Source organism: Sapajus apella, unplaced genomic scaffold (genome assembly GCF_009761245.1).
Source record: "Sapajus apella isolate SASKATOON/1434 unplaced genomic scaffold, GSC_monkey_1.0 scaffold88, whole genome shotgun sequence".
Lineage (NCBI taxonomy): Eukaryota > Metazoa > Chordata > Mammalia > Primates > Cebidae > Sapajus > Sapajus apella.
Window position 1 is genome coordinate 7,873,169 of NW_022437028.1, and position 15,711 is coordinate 7,888,879.

General features: G+C 50.7%; 1 protein-coding gene across 1 annotated transcript; it reads right to left on the reverse strand.

Moving 5' to 3' along the window:
- Window positions 1–634: 634 nt before the first annotated feature.
- SERPINE1 (serpin family E member 1) lies at window positions 635–12,848 on the reverse strand. The gene is made up of 9 exons (XM_032255110.1): window positions 12,700–12,848; window positions 10,915–11,186; window positions 9,162–9,395; window positions 8,103–8,297; window positions 5,941–6,139; window positions 4,376–4,476; window positions 4,169–4,255; window positions 2,815–2,898; window positions 635–2,492 (listed from the first exon to the last, which is right to left on the reverse strand). Exons 2-9 carry the CDS (start codon window positions 11,183–11,185, stop codon window positions 2,455–2,457), a joined length of 1,209 nt encoding a protein of 402 aa, XP_032111001.1. The 5' UTR covers window position 11,186; window positions 12,700–12,848; the 3' UTR covers window positions 635–2,454.
- Window positions 12,849–15,711: the final 2,863 nt, after the last annotated feature.

The window sequence follows — 15,711 nt, forward strand, 5'->3', positions numbered from 1 at the left end:
AAGTGGCATGAACAGAGTTGGGAACCCACAAGGACAGTGACTTATGAGCAGCCCCATCTGGGTAAGTGGAAAATGTACGGGGGGGAACAGTTTTCCTTTTTGAGGATGATTCCCAGGGGCAGAATCAAGCTCCCCCAACTTATCCTTGGGGCTTGTGGCAGAGCTGAGATGTCCATTTCATGGACTCATCCATGTGGGCCAACCTGGGTATAGGAAGGTCCCTTCCACCCATGAGGTCTGTGGACCAACAGGATATTTGATTTCTGGTTTTTGTTGTTGTTGTTGTTTTGAGATGGAGTCTCGCTCTGTCACTCCAGCCTGGAGTGCAGTGGTGCGATCTCAGCTCACTGCAACCTCTGCCTCCTGGGTTCAAGTGATTCTCCTGCCTCAGCCTCCCGAGTAGCTGGAACTATAGGTGTGTGCCGCCACGCCTGGCTAATTTTTGTATTTTTAGTAGAGACAGGGTTTTGCCAGGTTAGCCAGGCTGGTCTCAAACTCCTTAGCTCAGGCGATCTGCCCACCTCAGCCTCCCAAAGTGCTGGGATTACAGGTATGAACCACCATGCCCGGCCTAGGCTTCTGATCTGTTGTATGATGTGAAAAGGCGAAGGTAAAGGCAGCGACTGTCCTGACATAGTTTTCATATTTATTTATTTATTTTATTAATTTTTTGAAACATTTTTACTTGTTTATATATCAAAAGTGAAAAAGCATACAATTCAACACAATTTCAATAGCATTTGACACCACCCTTGTGGGTCCTGTGTATGGCTGACATCCCTGTCCAGTGCAAAATCAAACAAGAAAAAAAGAAAGGAAGAAAAACCCCAAACAAAGAGGATTTTTCAGTAGGGAACATGCTGGGCTGATTAGATTCTATTAGATCACATTCATTTCATATCTATGTACAATTCTTCCATAAACTGGTCTTTAAAATAGATATATTTAAAGATATTAGAAATATATATTTCAAGATATTTTAAAAATATATTTTTAAAGAGACGGGGGTCTTGCTATGTTGCCCAGGCTGGTCTCAAACTCCTGGGCTCAAGCAATCCTCCTGCCTTGGCCTCCCAAAGTGCATACATCCATTTTGTGCTCTACCCTCTGGCTGGTAGGTTTTCAGAAACATTATCTAAGGTAGTTGAATCTGAGCTGCCTGTCTCTCTCTCACCCACCCCCCCTCACGTGTCCACTGCTCACACACAGCAGCCGGAAATGACACATTGAAGTGAGTCACCAATGCGGCTGTGAGTCACCCTGTAATTGGGGAAAGTTCTGTCCTGGTAGGTCATGCAGCCCCTTGCATTTCTGCTCCTAAATCTATTGAACACATTGGAAACCACTCTGTCCTCGCCCAAGTCTCTCTCCCCCACTGCGTCCTTTTGGTCCCCTAAAGAAGCTGAAATTGGATAGTCCATTTCCATCAAGTGGAAAAACACGAGGATAAGAGGGGCAGGAGGGTCTCAGGTGGCCACAAGGTGGCAGTGTGGGCCCCGTCACGTTGGACGTCCCAAGGGGTGTGTGCCAGTCAAGTGGCCAGACTTCCTGAGATACAGTGACACAGACCACAAAGTAACACTAAGAGCAAGTTTAAATACTATTATTTTCCGTAATAGTTCCCTTTCTCTCTAACAAGCACACAAGGGCAAAGATATAATAAATATTCAGGCACACCTCTGGCGTTCCACTCTCCCCACCAAGAGATTGGGGGTGAAGAGCTGCGCACACATCTGACCTTTCTTCCTCTATTCCTATAAAAATAAAACGAAGCAGAAACCTGCTTCAATGAGTAAACAAGTCACCTACACTCCAAAATAATCCATGCACACTGTTTCTGGGGAGGGAGACGGCCAGGCCAGGAGGGTCTCAGGGCTTGGGGGGCATTCACTCTGCTACCTTCAGCATCTCTGTGCTGGGTAGGGGTGGTCAGTGCCAAAATGGACTCTGAGATGAATAAGTGTTTCTTCCTTTGGCCTTTGGCCTGTCACCAGCCTCCTCCGCGGTGGCAGACAGTACAAGACTGATGGCAATGAGACTGGAACAGAAATAGTTTCTACCAAGCACACAAAAGCTCCTGTAAGCCCCGTGATTCCGTCCTGCAAAGGTTCTCAGTGGGAACCAGGTCTGCAGACCCAAGTGGGCAGAGAGACGGGCAGAAGCAGTGCCCAGATGGTCCCGCAGGCGTCACCTTTTGGTTTGGAGACCTTGAGGGAGTTGTGCTTCAAACTTCTCTCCCAGGGTCCCAGGCAGAGACTAGGGAGTTTGACCTAAAGGTCCTCCAAGGAGAGGCTGAGGTCTTGGAGACATATCTGGTTTACCATCTTTTCATGAAAGGCAAATGTCTTCTCTTCCTCCAGAAAGAGTCATTAACACTAAAATTCTTGTCTTCGGAGTTTCTTCTTTCCCGATGCATCTCCAGTTTGTCCCAGATGAAGGCGTTTTTTCCCAGGGTCAGGGTTCCATGACTTGGCCCATGAAAAGAACTGTTCCTGAGGATGGAAGAACCGTGGGGGTTGAGAAGTGGAAGGAATGGGACAGCTCATCGGGCTGCATGTGGGTGGAAGGGCTGATATCTGGGTAGATGAGTGAGCTGTCTGGATTCGCAGCTGCCTGAGTGACAGAGCGGGGATGGTGCCCTGGCACTGTCTGTGGGTGATAGAAGAATGCCTCCTCTTGGGATAGGAAGTGGGGTAGGGTTATGGATCCCCTGCCCAGAGCCCTCTCAGAGCTAGAGAGATGTCTGCATCAGTCAGGACTAGCTCCTGAAAGAACGGGTGGGAGGATGTGGAACGTGATGGGTTCCAGGCTCACCTGTGGGGTTGTGCCGGACCACAAAAAGGAATGGTCTGTCCATGATGATCTCCTCGGGGGCCATTCGGGCTGAGACTATGACAGCTGCAAGAGACGGGACAATGTCTTAGAGCAGAGGGATGCTGGCACTGGCACTCCCCCGCCCTTTTTCTTAGAGACAGGGTCGGTCTCTGTCGCTCAGGCTGGAGTGCAGTGGTGCCATCATGGCTCACCGCAGCCTCTAACTCCTGGGCTCAAGTGATCCTCCCACCTCAGTCTCCCAAGTAGCTGGGACTACAGGTGCATGCCACCATGCCTAATATTTTTTTCTATTTTTTGTAGAGACAGGGTCTCATTAGGTTGCCCAGGCTTATCTCAAATGCCTGGGCTCAAGGGATCCTCCCACTTCGGCCTCCCAAAGTGCTGGGATTACAGGTCTGAGCCACTGAGCCCAGCTAGAAGTTGTTTTCCTGAATGTGAACCTTAAAAGTTTAGAGACATCTTCAAGACGGTTTCCTCTAGGAGCTTGGTGGTAATGGAGCAGTTTTCCCCTTATACACATTTATCTAGATGAATCCTTTAAGGCCTTATTGGTAAGCACTTTTCTTTTTCTTTCTTTCTTTTTTAATTTTTATTTATATATTTTTTTAAGATGGGGTTTCACCATGTTAGTCAGGCTGGTCTTGAACTCCCGACCTCAGGTGATCCGCCCACCTTGGCCTCCAAAGTGCTTGGATTACAGGCATGAGCCACCATGCCCGACCCTTTTTTTTTTTTTTTTTTTTTAAAATACAGAATCTTGCTCTATTGCTAAGACTGGAGTACAATGGCATAATCTTGGCTCACTGCAACCTCTGCCTCCTGGATTCAAGCAATTCTCCTGCCTCGGCCTCCTGAGTAGCTGGGATTACAGGCGCACACCACCACGCCTGGTGAATTTTTATATTTTTAGTAGACACAGGATTTCACCATGTTGCCCAGGCTGGTATCAAATTCCTCACCTCAAGTGATCCGCCTGCCTCGGCCTCCCAAGGTGCTGGGATTACAGGCATGAACCACCGTGCCCGGCCCGATAAGCATGTGTTAAGTTTACTCCCCACTGCGGGAACAGTGTGGGTTTTCCTTTACGCCTTTTCATAGTCAGGGAACTTAGGAACCATCAGGTGAGGAAACAGGGTCCCATGGTCCCAAGCCCGTCTTCCAGGCTGAGAAACAGGTTGGGAGAGTGGGTGATGGCTGAGCAGAGACAGAGCCGCTTTGTGCAGAGAGGTCTCTGCAGACAGGGCTGTGGGGTCCTTTTTGGGTCTGGGGACCAGTTATCCTGAAGGGCGATGGAGGCGCCGTGCCCCTGGGGCCTCACCTGAGCCAGACTCACCTGTGGATGAGGAGGCCACTGTGCCGCTCTCGTTCACCTCGATCTTCACTTTCTGCAGTGCCTGCGCGACGTGGAGAGGCTCTTGGTCTGAAACAGATGTGGATACAGGAATAGATCAACTGTCGTGCTCAAAGAGATGCTCCTCTTCCCTCTTAGGGCCCCCCGCACTCCACTGGGATAAGAAAATGCAAAGGAAAGTCCTCTTACCTGAAAGACTCGTGAAGTCCGCCTGGAATGGTCTGAATATCTCGGTCATTCCCAAGTTCTCTAGGGGTTTCCTGAGGTCGACTTCCGTCTCCAGGGAGAACCTGCGGATAGCAGCAGGCAGCTCAAGTTGCGGGTCCCCTTTGGCTGGCAGTCCCCCTTCTCTGTCCCCTACCAGCTGTCCCCCAAATAAAGTGAACAGAATAGGAATGGAGGTGAAGGTTGGAGAGGGAGGCCTGGCTCTTTTTCTTTCTTTCTTTTTTTTTTTTTTGAAACAGAGTCTTGCTCTGTCCCCCAGGCTGGAGTGCAATGGTGTGATCTCGGCTCACTGCAGCCTCTGCTTCCTGGGTTCAAGTGACTCTCCTGTTTCAGCTGTCTCAGGAGCTGGGATTATAGGTGCTCGCCACCATGCCCAGCTAATTTTTGTACTTTTAGTAGAAACAGGGTTTCATCATACTGTCCAGCCTGGTCTCGAACTCCTGACCTCAAGTGATCCACCCACCTCTGCCTCCCCAAATGCTGGGATTACAGGTGTGCGTCACCATGCCTGGCCGGCCTCCTGGTTCTTTTTCAAAAGCTATTTGCAAAGTTCCCCATATTGCTGGGATTCTAATATTCATCAACATTCTTCTGCAATCTCCCCACTCCCTCCCACCTATGACTAATTACTTTCCCCAAATAAGACAGTAGTTTCAGCATAATTTTATTCAGCCTGGCTGGGGCGGGGGAAGCCAAGGGCAAATTCTCCCCAGAGGATGCTGGAACAAAAATCTGGTCTGCAGATTGTGTTTCTGAGGGCCAATCCTGAAGAGGACTCAAGCAGGGAGGCTTTGGGCACTCTCTGCTTCCCACCAGGGCATGACTAATTACCTCAATTTTTATGAGCCAGAGAGTGAAAGAGAAGAAAAAAAAAAAAAGAGGAAGAGAGAAAGAGGATGCAAGTGAGAGCACGCACCAGCTAAGCAACTAAATTCTCCTGTTTCCCCAAGCCTGGCATTATAGCATCTGGGAATTTGGGATGAGCGTGGTGGGAGGCTTCCCTATAATTCTGGAATTCCCCAGCTCCAGCCTTCTGGGTTTTGAAAAATCCCTTTGCTTCCTTCTGCAGAAGGATTTCGAAAAATCTGCTTTCTTGGAACCCCAGCTAAAAGCTGCGCTTTGAGGGGCGCCCTCCTTGAACACGATTTCTTTTGTTTGGATGTTGACTTGAAGGGGTGGGGGATGGGAATCTGATGGGGCCACCGTAAGTGGGTGTGGACTGATGGGGCCCCCACCTCCCTCATGTCTCTGGCTCTCCTTTTGGGGGCTTTTCTGGGGTATTCTGGGGATAGTCAATGTGGGAGTGTGGTCCGGAAGAGCTGTCCCCTGCCCTCCAGCAGAAACAGCGGGAGAGGGGATTGCGAGACTCATAATCAAACCCAGGCCACAGTGTTTCCCATCAGCCTCCCACGCATGCATGTCCCTGCCCTGCAAGCATCACGGGTCTAAGAAATTCAGCCTGGGGGCGGTGATTTCAGTGAGCCTGGAGAGAGGGGCGGGCGGGTGGGGGAGATGGCAGAGTGGCTTACTTGGGCAGAACCAGGAGGCGGGGCAGCCTGGTCATGTTGCCTTTCCAGTAGCTGATGAGCTGGGCACTCAGAATGTTGGTGAGGGCAGAGAGAGGCACCTGTTTTTCATAAGGGGCAGCAATGAACATGCTGAGGGTGGTCCCGTGGTAGGGCAGCTCCAGGATGTCGTAGTAATGGCCGTCAGGTGTGGTGAACTCAGCTGTAAAGACAGCACGATGGCGCGTTGGAAGTGGCTCCAGCTTTCACTGAGGGCAACCCGGCCCTGGGTTTTCACCTTGTTCTCCTGGCCTCTCCACTCTTTCTGGAAGCCAAGCTCTCTCTCCTGCCTGGCTTTTGGGGATCCCCTGTTCACTGCTCCCCTATTCAGTATTTTAATGTCCATTTCCCTTCTCTTCAACCAATTCAGTATCTTCTAATTTCTGGGTGCCTTTTTTTGGTTTATGTTTATTTTTTTTCTTAGAGACAGGGTTTCACTGTGTCACCCAGACTGGAGTGCAGTGCCTGGTGTAGTCACAGCTCACTGCACCCTCCAACTCCTGGTTCAAAGGGTCCTCCCCGCTCAGCTGCTGCTTTTTTTTTTTTTTGAGGCAGAGTCTCACTGTGCCACCCAGGCTGGAATACAATGGCATGATCTAGGCTCACTGCAACCTCCCCTCCTAGGTTCAAGCAATTCTCCTGCCTCAGCCTCCCCAGTAGCTGGAATTACAGGAACCCATCATCATACCCAGCTAATTTTTATATTTTTATAGAGATGGGGTTTCACCAAGTTGGCAAGGCTGGTCTTGAGCTCCTGACCCCAGGTGATCCACCTGCTTGATTTCCCAAAGTGCTGGGATTACAGGTGTGAGCCACTGCACCTGGCCTCGCCTCAGCTTCTTGAATAGACTACAGATGTATGTCACCAAGCCTGGCTAATTTTTAAAATATATATATATTTAAATATATATACATTATATCCGTATTATGTGTGTGTATATATAGATATATGTGTATACATATATTATGTGTATATATATATATAGTAGGGACAGGGTGGTCTTTAACTTCTGGCCTCAATCAGTCCCCCTTCTCAGACTCCCAAAGTGCTGGGATTACAGGCGTGAGCGACCTCGCCAGGTCTTCTCTATCTCCTTTGGCCTTCCTTCACTTCCATTTTCCCTACACCCAGCCACCAATTCATCCCAGTCCTCATCCTTTTTTTCTTTGAGATGAAGTTTCACTCTGTCGCCCAGGCTGGAGTGAAGTGGCACGAGCTCAACTCACTGCAATCTCTGCCTCCTGTGTTCAAGCAATTCTCCTTCCGCTACCTCGAAAGTAGCTGGGATTAACAGGCTTGTGCCACCACGCCTGGCTAATTTTTGTATTTTTAGTAGAGACAGGGTTTGACCATGTTGGCCAGGCTGGTCTTGAACTCCTGACCTCAGGTATCCACCAGCCTCAGCCTCCCAAAGTGCTGGGATTATAGGTGTGAGCCACCGCACCTGGAGTCCTCATCCTCTTAACCTTGACTCCCCCAGCAGGATTTCTCAGCCCCAGGTAATCACATTAGCAACACACAAAGATGGGACCCTGGAGTCAGGTAGACAAATGTGGCCCTGAGGGAATTTCTGGATTTCAGCTTCACCCTTCATGGGATAAAGCTCCTGTCACTGGGAGAAGTGACTCACACCGGTAATCCCAGTACTTTGGGAGGCTGAGATGGGTGGATCACCTGAGGTCAGGAGTTCGAGACCCCCCTGGCCAACATGGTGAAACCCCGTCTCTAGTAAAAAATACAAAAATTAGCTGGGTGTGGTGTCAGGTGCCTGTAATCCCAGCTACTTGGGAGGCTGAGGCAGGAGAATAGCTTGAACCCAGGAGGCGGAGGCTGCAGAGAGCCGAGATCATGCCATTGCACTCCAGCCCATGGACAGAGCAAGACTCTGTTCCTTCTTCAGCACCCCCAAAAAGCTCCTGTCTTCTGTTCCCATTATCCTAATGTCTCTTGCTTGGGAAATCTTTGTCAAAGCTGGAGTATATTCTAGGGTCTCTCCTCCCTTAGAGGGGGACATTCCCTGCGGTCTTCCTCCCTCGGAGGCCGACATTTTGGGTATTCCTTGGGAGACCCTGGGAATATGAGATGCACTCACTGTGGGCTGTGGGGAAGGGGCTCTTGGACTTACTATAGTTGAACTTGTTGGTCTGAGTCATCATGGGCACGGAGACAGTGCTGCCGTCTGACTTGTGGAAGAGACGGTGGTGGGTGCCGGAGTCGGGGAAGGGAGTCTTCCAGTGGCCATTGAAGTAGAGGGCATTCACCAGCACCAGCCTTGTCAGCTGGTCCACGGCCCCTTTCCCAAGCAAGTCGCTGATCATACCTATAGGAAAACCAATGATCAGGAAGTTAGACAAATTTTTTTTTTGATCTACAACCGTACTACCCTGAACGAAAAAAAAAAAGAAACAAAATTTTTTTTTTGAGATGGAGTCTTGCTCTTGTCGCCCAGGCTAGAGTGCAATGGCGCAGTCTTGGCTCACTGAAACCTCCACCTCCCCGGATTCAAGTGATTCTCCTGCCTCAGCTTCCCGAGTAGCTGGGATTACAGGTGCGTGCCACCACACCCGGCTAATTTTGTATTTTTAGTAGAGATAGGGTTTCACTATGTTGGCCAGGCTGGTCTCGAACTCCTGACCTCAGGTGATCCACTTGCCTCAGCCTGGCAAAGTGCTAGGATTACAGGCATGAGCCACCTCACCTGACCCAGGCTTTGGTTCTTAAAGCATCCAGCCCTCTGTCCATAGAGAAGAGAATGCTGAAAAGGAGCGTTGTTTAGGATATGTGGATTTTTGTTGTTGTTTTTGTTTTGGATTGTTTTTTAGAGATGGGGTCTTGCTCTGTTGCCCAGGCTGGAGTGCAGCGGTGCAAACATAGCTCACTGCAGCCTTGAACTCCTGGACTCAAGTGAGCCTCCCACCTCAGCCTCCCAAGTAGCTGGAACTACAGGTGTGCACCACCATGCCTGGCTAATTTTTACGTTTTTTGTAGAGATGGTGTCTTGCTATGTTGGCCAGGCTGTTCTCAAACTCCAGGCCTCAAGCCATCCTCTTCCCTAGACCTCCCAAAATGTTGGGCTGGGATTACAGGTGTGAACCACTGCACCCAACTAGGATATGTGGATTTGTTTCCAAATTCTCTTCCTCTTGAGGCCCTGGGGATGGGCTTCCTTTCCCTGCCTGCTCACCTTTTGTGTGTGTCTTCACCCAGTCATTGATGATGAATCTGGCTCTCTCCACCTCTACAAAGTCCACCTGCTTAACCATGGTCCGGAAGAGCCTGAAGAAGTGAGGCATGAAGCCCGGGACCAGCTTCAGGTCCCGCTGGACGAAGATGGCGTCTGTTGTGCTGATCTCGTCCTTGTTCCACGGCCCCATCAGCTCCTTGTACAGATGCCGGAGAGTGGGGGCTGTACCCTTGTCTGTGCCGCGGCAGAGAGGAGAGGACACGTGAGGCTTCTGTCGAGTTGAGGGTTCCCAGCCCAGCCCACTTCCCCGACAAGAGGCCCCATCCTGATGGATGGGGGCTACGGTGCTTTCCTAGGGGTCTCTGGAGATTTCATTCCAGGGTAAAATCTCTTTTCTGCATCTCCTTCCTTTCTTCAGCAGTCTCAGATCCCAACCCTTTCTTTTTTCTTTTTTTTTTTTTTTTAAAAAAAAGATGGGGTTTCACCATGATGGCCAGGCTGGTTTGGAACTCCTGACCTCAGGTGATCCACCCACCTCGGCCTCCCAAAGTGCTAGGATTACAGATATAAGCCACCACGCCCGGCGTCTTTTCTTTTTTCTTTCTTTCTTTTTTTTTTTTTTTTGAGATGGAGTTTCGCACTTGTTGCCCAGGCTGGAGGACAATGGCTGGACCTTGGCTCACCGAAACCTCTGCCTCAACCTTCCAAAGTGCTGAGATTACAGTCATGAGCCATCACTCCTGGACTTAGATTTTTTTATTTTTTCTTTTCTTTTCTTTTTCTTTTTTCTTTTGTGAGACAGAGTCTCACTGTCCCCCAGCTGGAGTGCAGTGGTGCAATCTCAGCTCACTGCAAACTCCACCTCCCGGGTTCAGGCAATTCTTGTGCCTCAGCTTACCGAGTAGCTGGGATGACAGGTGTGCACCACTGCACCGGCCTAATTTTTATATTTTTAGTAGAGACAGGGTTTCACCGTATTTCCCAAGCTGGCCTTGAACTCCTGGCCTCAAGTGATCCTCCTGCCTCAACCTCTCAAAGTGCTGAGATTACAGGCATGAGGCACTGTGCCTGGCCTTAGATTTTTTTTCTTATAGTACTGGCTATGCTAAGCATTTCACAAGTGTAATTCCATGAATTCTTTAGGGCAGTCCTATGTGGGAGGTCTTTGTTTTTGTTTTTGTTTTGAGATGGAGTCTCGCTCTGTCACCCAGGCTGGAGGTGCCATCTTAGCTCACTGCAACCTTTGCCTCCCGGGTTCAAGTGATTCTCCAGCCTCAGCCTCCCAAGTTGCTGGGATTATAGGCGTGTGCCACAAGGCCTGGCTGACTTTTTTATTATTTCTTTTTTTAGTAGAGACGGGGTTTTACCATGTTGGTCAGGCTGGTCTCGAACTCCTGACCTCAGGTGATCCACCCACCTCGGCCTCCCAAAGTGCTGGGATTACAGGCATGAGCCACCATGACTGGCACTGTGGTAGGTATTTTTTATAATCCCCATTTTGTAGATGGGCAAACTGAGGCTTAACGAGGTTAAGATCACGCAGTGGTGAATAAGTGGTGAATCCACTGACCAGACACCCTTAGCAGTTTAAGGGTCCAGTGACTTAGAGTATGGTGGGAAGATGGGGAGACCCTGTAGCACAGCTGTACGGCACTTGGCTCAGCTAGGCAAGAGCTAGCCTTTCCTCGGCTTCTGGCTGGTCCATCCTGTGGGGACTGCATGCCTCTCCCCGCCCCCATGTCCTGTCACTCACCATCAATCTTGAATCCCATGGCCGCTTGGATCTGCCTCCGTGTTTCTCCTCCCGTGGTCGACTGCAGCATGGCCAACACCGAGGCCACCCCATAGGGTGAGAAAACCACGTTGCGGTCATTGGAGGCCTGCACCACCTGCTGAAACACCCTCACCCCGAAGTCTGAGGCCAGGTGGGCCACGTGGGATGTGGGATGGGGCACGGTGGACCCTTCACCAAAGACTAGGGCCAGGCCCAGGAACAGGCAGGCAAGAGCTGGAGACATCTGCATCCTGGAACAAGGGAAGAGGGCTGGTGAAGGAGTCGCTCTGGAAGACAGGGGGGAGGGGAGGCGAGCTGGTGCCCTAGCTGTGGACTCGGCTCTTCATGTTTGCTGCAAGTGGGTGATAGGTGAACAGCAGGGCAGCATGCAGGAAGAGGCCATGTTCAGATTCTGGGCCCTTCCAGCTCTGTCTCACTCAGATGGACTCGCCCTCGGGCAGCCGCAGGGAGGCTTCTCCCGTCTTGCCCTGTGGGAATCTTGGAATCCAGTCCATTTGCCTTCCCTCTGTGTCCCGTAAAAAAGCCTCAGAAAAAGGCAGGTGAGAGGTCATTACCACGCTCTGCCCTTGCAGCCCGGGGGAGTTTAGCTCAGGCTCAATTATCAATGATCACAACATCTTTGATTTGCATGAGCTTTTAAATTTTCTTTCCTTTTCTTTCATTCTTTCTTCCCTCTTTCTTTTTCTTTCCTGTTTCTCTCTTTCTCTTTTTCTCTTTCTCTCGCTTTATCTCTTTCTCTTTTATCTCTTTCTTTTCTTTCTCTCTCTCTCTCTCTTTCTTTCTATCTTTCTTTCTTTCTTTTTCTCTTCCTTTCCTTTCCTCTCTCTCTCTCTTTCTTTCTTTCACTTTTTGAGACAGGGTCTTGTTTTGTCACCCACCCTGGAATTCAGTGGCTCAATATTGGCTCACTGCAGCCTCCACCTCCCTGGCTCAAGCAGTCCTCCCACCTCAGCCTCCCAAGTAGCTGGGGATACAGGCATACCAGCACACCCAGTTAATTTTTGTATTTTTTGGGGGAGAGACAGGGTTTTGCCATGTTGCCCTGGCTGGTCTCAGACTCCTGGGCTCAAGAGATCTGCCTGCCTCAGCCTTGCAGAGTGTTGTGATTACAGGCATGAGCCACAGCGCCTGGCCTTAATTCTCTTATAATGCTTTCCCAGCGATTGATTCGTTAGCAGGCGTGAGGTGGGAAATGGGGGAGGTCTTGAGGCAGAGGGACCGAGGGAGTCAAGGTTCTTGTTTCTGGGTGATGGGGTTGTTGGCGGGACCTGACCATCCTCTCTGCTCTCCTGCACTCACCCTTAGGGCAGGGTCGGCTCAAGGCTAAGGAAAAGAAAATAGAGGAATTGGCCGGGTGCAGTGGCTCGTCCCTGTAATCCCAGAACTTTGAGAGGCCTAGATGGGTGGATCACAAGGTCAAGAGTTTGAAACCAGCCTGGCATGGTGAAACCCTGTCTCTGCTGAAAATACAAAAGCTGGCCAGGCATGGTGGCACACACCTATAGTCTCAGCTACTCGGGAGACTGAGGCAGGAGAATCGCTTGAACCTAGGAGGCGGAGGCTGTAGTGAGTCAAGATCGTGCCACTGCACTCCAGCCTGGGTGACAAAGCGAGATTCCGTCTCAAAAAGAAAAAGAAAATAGAGGAATAGTGGGGGATCGTGGAGGGAGGGGATTCTGGGGAGGTGAGTCCTCTGCCTTAAGCCCAAAGTAAGAGGTTGGAGGGAGTTTGCTTTTCTCCTACCTGAAGTTCTCAGAGGTGCCTTGCGATTGGTGGGATTGGTGGTTCGTTCTGCTCCGCTGTGGCTGCTGAGCTGCAGGAATTCAGCGGCTGGAGAGGGGCGTGTGGCACTTCTTGACAGCGCTCTTGGCCCTGCAGCCAGACACAGCTGTGCTCCTCTGTGAGCCTCTGCCTCCTTTTATACCAGATGTGGGCAGGAAACAGATGAACTCATGTTCCAGCCCCACCCACTCGCTGGCTCTGGGAGTCTGTCTGAACAGCGAGCCAGGCCCCCTCGACACCTCCCTCTCCGGGACTTGCTGAGGCATGTGTGTGTGTGTGTGTGTGTGCGTGCCACTCTGTGTGTGTACGTGTGTAAGAGAGTTCAGGAACGGCTGAGCAAACCCCGATAGCCTTGGCCTGGGGACCTCCCTTGAGCTTTCTGCCCTCTGCCTGTGTCGGTCTCTCCCGGATGTCCTGCCAGGTTGACCGTCTGCCGTGCCAGATAACCCAAAAAGCCCAGGACTCTAGCCTTCAGTTTGGAGAAAAAGCAGCTCATGTTGTCTGGCTTTCCTTTGGAGAACCAGGTCACCGCGGAGTTATCAAAGATAACCTCCATTGAAAGCTGGGTGTTTTTCTACCAGGACCGTCTACCCCACGCCCCGGGACAACTCCAGGAAAGAGCACCCCTCCCCCCTCCTGGACCCAGCCCAGCCACGGGCATGCAACCAGCCACGTGATTGTCTAGGTTTTGTCTGTCTAGCACTTGGGCCCAACAGAGGACTCTTGGTCTTTCCCTCATCCCCGCCATGTGCCCGGCCGCCTCCGATGATACATGGCTGACTCCCACACGTGTCCAGACTCTCCCCGTGCCCTCGAGGGCTCTCTTGTGTCAACAACCTTGTCTGGCTGGGGTTTGAGGTGTGCTGGGCAGGGCAGTGGTGGCTGAAAGGGACCAGGGGTTACCATGGTGAAGGCTTGGTAAAGAAACAGGAGACCAACGTGTAAGTTTCATTTCTTGGAGCTGCCCGCTGGGACTTGGGGGCAGCTTGTCCTATATCTTCTTCCTCCAGGCGTAGACACGTGGGGAAGAGGGATAGAAGCAGAGTGTCAACTCATGGCGGGTTTGGAGGCTGTGCTTTTAGGGCTGGGGGTGAGGGGAGGAAGAGTGACTGATAGACTCTGTAGAGCAGTGGTCCTCAACGTTTTTGGCACTAGGGACTGGTTTCACAGAAGGCAATTTTTTCACAGACCAGGGTGGGATGGTTTCAGGATGATTCAAGCACATTACATTTATTATGCACTTTATTTCTATTATTATGACATTGTAGTATATAATATAAATAATTCCACAACTCACCATCACGTAGAATCAGCAGGAGCCCTGAGCTTGTGTTCCTGAGCTAGACGGTCCCCTCTGGGGGTGATGGGAGACAGTGACAGATCATCAGGCCCTAGATTCTCATAGGAGCCGGCAGCCTGGATCCCGTGAATTCACAGTTGATGGTACAATTTGTGCTCCTATGAGAATCTAATGCCTCTGCTGATCTGACCAGAGGCAGAGCTCATGCGGTCGTGTGAGTGATGGGGAGCTGTAGCATGGCACGATGGCTCTCGCCTGTAATCCCAGAACTTTGGGAGGCTGAGGCAGGTGGATCACCTGAGGTTGGGAGTTCGAGACTAGCCTGACCAACATGGAGAAACTCCATCACTACTAAAAATACAAAACATTAGCTGAGTGTGGTGGCGCATACCTGTAGTCCCAGCTACTCGGGAGGCTGAGGCAGGTGAATCACTGGTACCTGGGAAGCGGGGGTTGCAGTGAGCCAAGATCACGCCACTGCACTCCAGCCTGGGCAACAGAGCAAAACTCTGTCTCAAAATAATAATAACAATAGTAATGGCTGTCGATACAGATGAAGTTTCACTTACCTGCCGCCCATCTCCTGCTATGCAGCCTGGTTCCTAACAGGCCGTGGACTGGACCCTGGCCCAGAGGACGGGGACCCCTGCTGTAGAGGGTGGAAACTGAGCATGTAGACAGACTAGTAGATTTGAGTTTTGTTTGTTTGTTTGTTTTTGAGATGAAGTCTCTCTCTGTCGCCCATGCTGGAGTGCAGTGGCTTGATCTCCGCTCACTGCAACCTCTGCCTCTCAGGTTCAAGCGATTCTCCTGCCTCAGCCTCCTGAGTAGCTGGGACTACAGGTGCCTACCACCATGCCTGGCTAATTTTTTTTTGTAAATTTAGTAGAGGTGGGGTTTCACTGTGTTAGTGAGGATGATCATGATCTCCTGGCTTTGTGATCTGCCCCCCTAGGCCTCACAAAGTTCTGGGATTACAGGTGTGAGCCACCACGCCTGGCCGAATTCGGGATTTTGACAGGGTCAGGTGCCCTTGGCCGTGTGGACGGAAGGGTGGCCAGCGTGTTGCCAAGAGGGAGTCTTGTATCGGAGACATGGATACTTGGGGTCCACCCACTGTCGGGTTTTGTGTAGGTGGTGGGGCTTAATTAGGAGAATCCATGGAGACAGCAGATAACAGAGTCATAGGAAGTTTCAGTGGGTGGAAGCGTGGGGATGTTTGTTTTGGATATTGTCAGTAAACAGATACCAAGGGCAACCACAGCTGAGTAGCCCTCCTGCTTTTCATTCTGCCTTAGGCTTTGTTTTCTCACAAGTGGCAGGGAGAGCGCAGACGCTCCTTGGAAAGTTGGGCTCACAGACGCATCAGAACTCTTCCTGTGAAACTGCCTCTTGTTTATGTCTTTTTCCTTTCCTTAGTTGTGGTTTGGAGTCCCTGAGAGTGTGGTTAGCGGTGAGGAAGAAGCAACCACCCTGACCTCTTAGATGAAGACAAGTCAAGCCCCAAACCCATCTCTTTTTTTTTTGAGATAGGGTCTCATTCTGTCACCAAGGCTGGAGTGCAGTGGCGTGATCATAGCTCACTGCAGAGTTGAACTCCTGGGCTCAAGCAAGTATCGGGGACTGCAGGCTAGCGCCACCACACCCAGCGAATTATTATTTGCTCTTATAGA

Bases quoted from the DNA above. Each gene is read 5' to 3' on its own strand.
- SERPINE1 (XM_032255110.1), bottom strand. From the start codon at position 11,185: ATGCAGATGTCTCCAGCTCTTGCCTGCCTGTTCCTGGGCCTGGCCCTA. The intron at 4,477-5,940 runs GTAAGCCACTCT...TGCTATCCGCAG, and splicing joins CGCCTCCTGGTTCTGCCCAA to GTTCTCCCTGGAGACGGAAG. The intron at 2,493-2,814 runs GTGAGCCTGGAA...TTCCATCCTCAG, and splicing joins GGTCCGGCACAACCCCACAG to GAACAGTTCTTTTCATGGGC.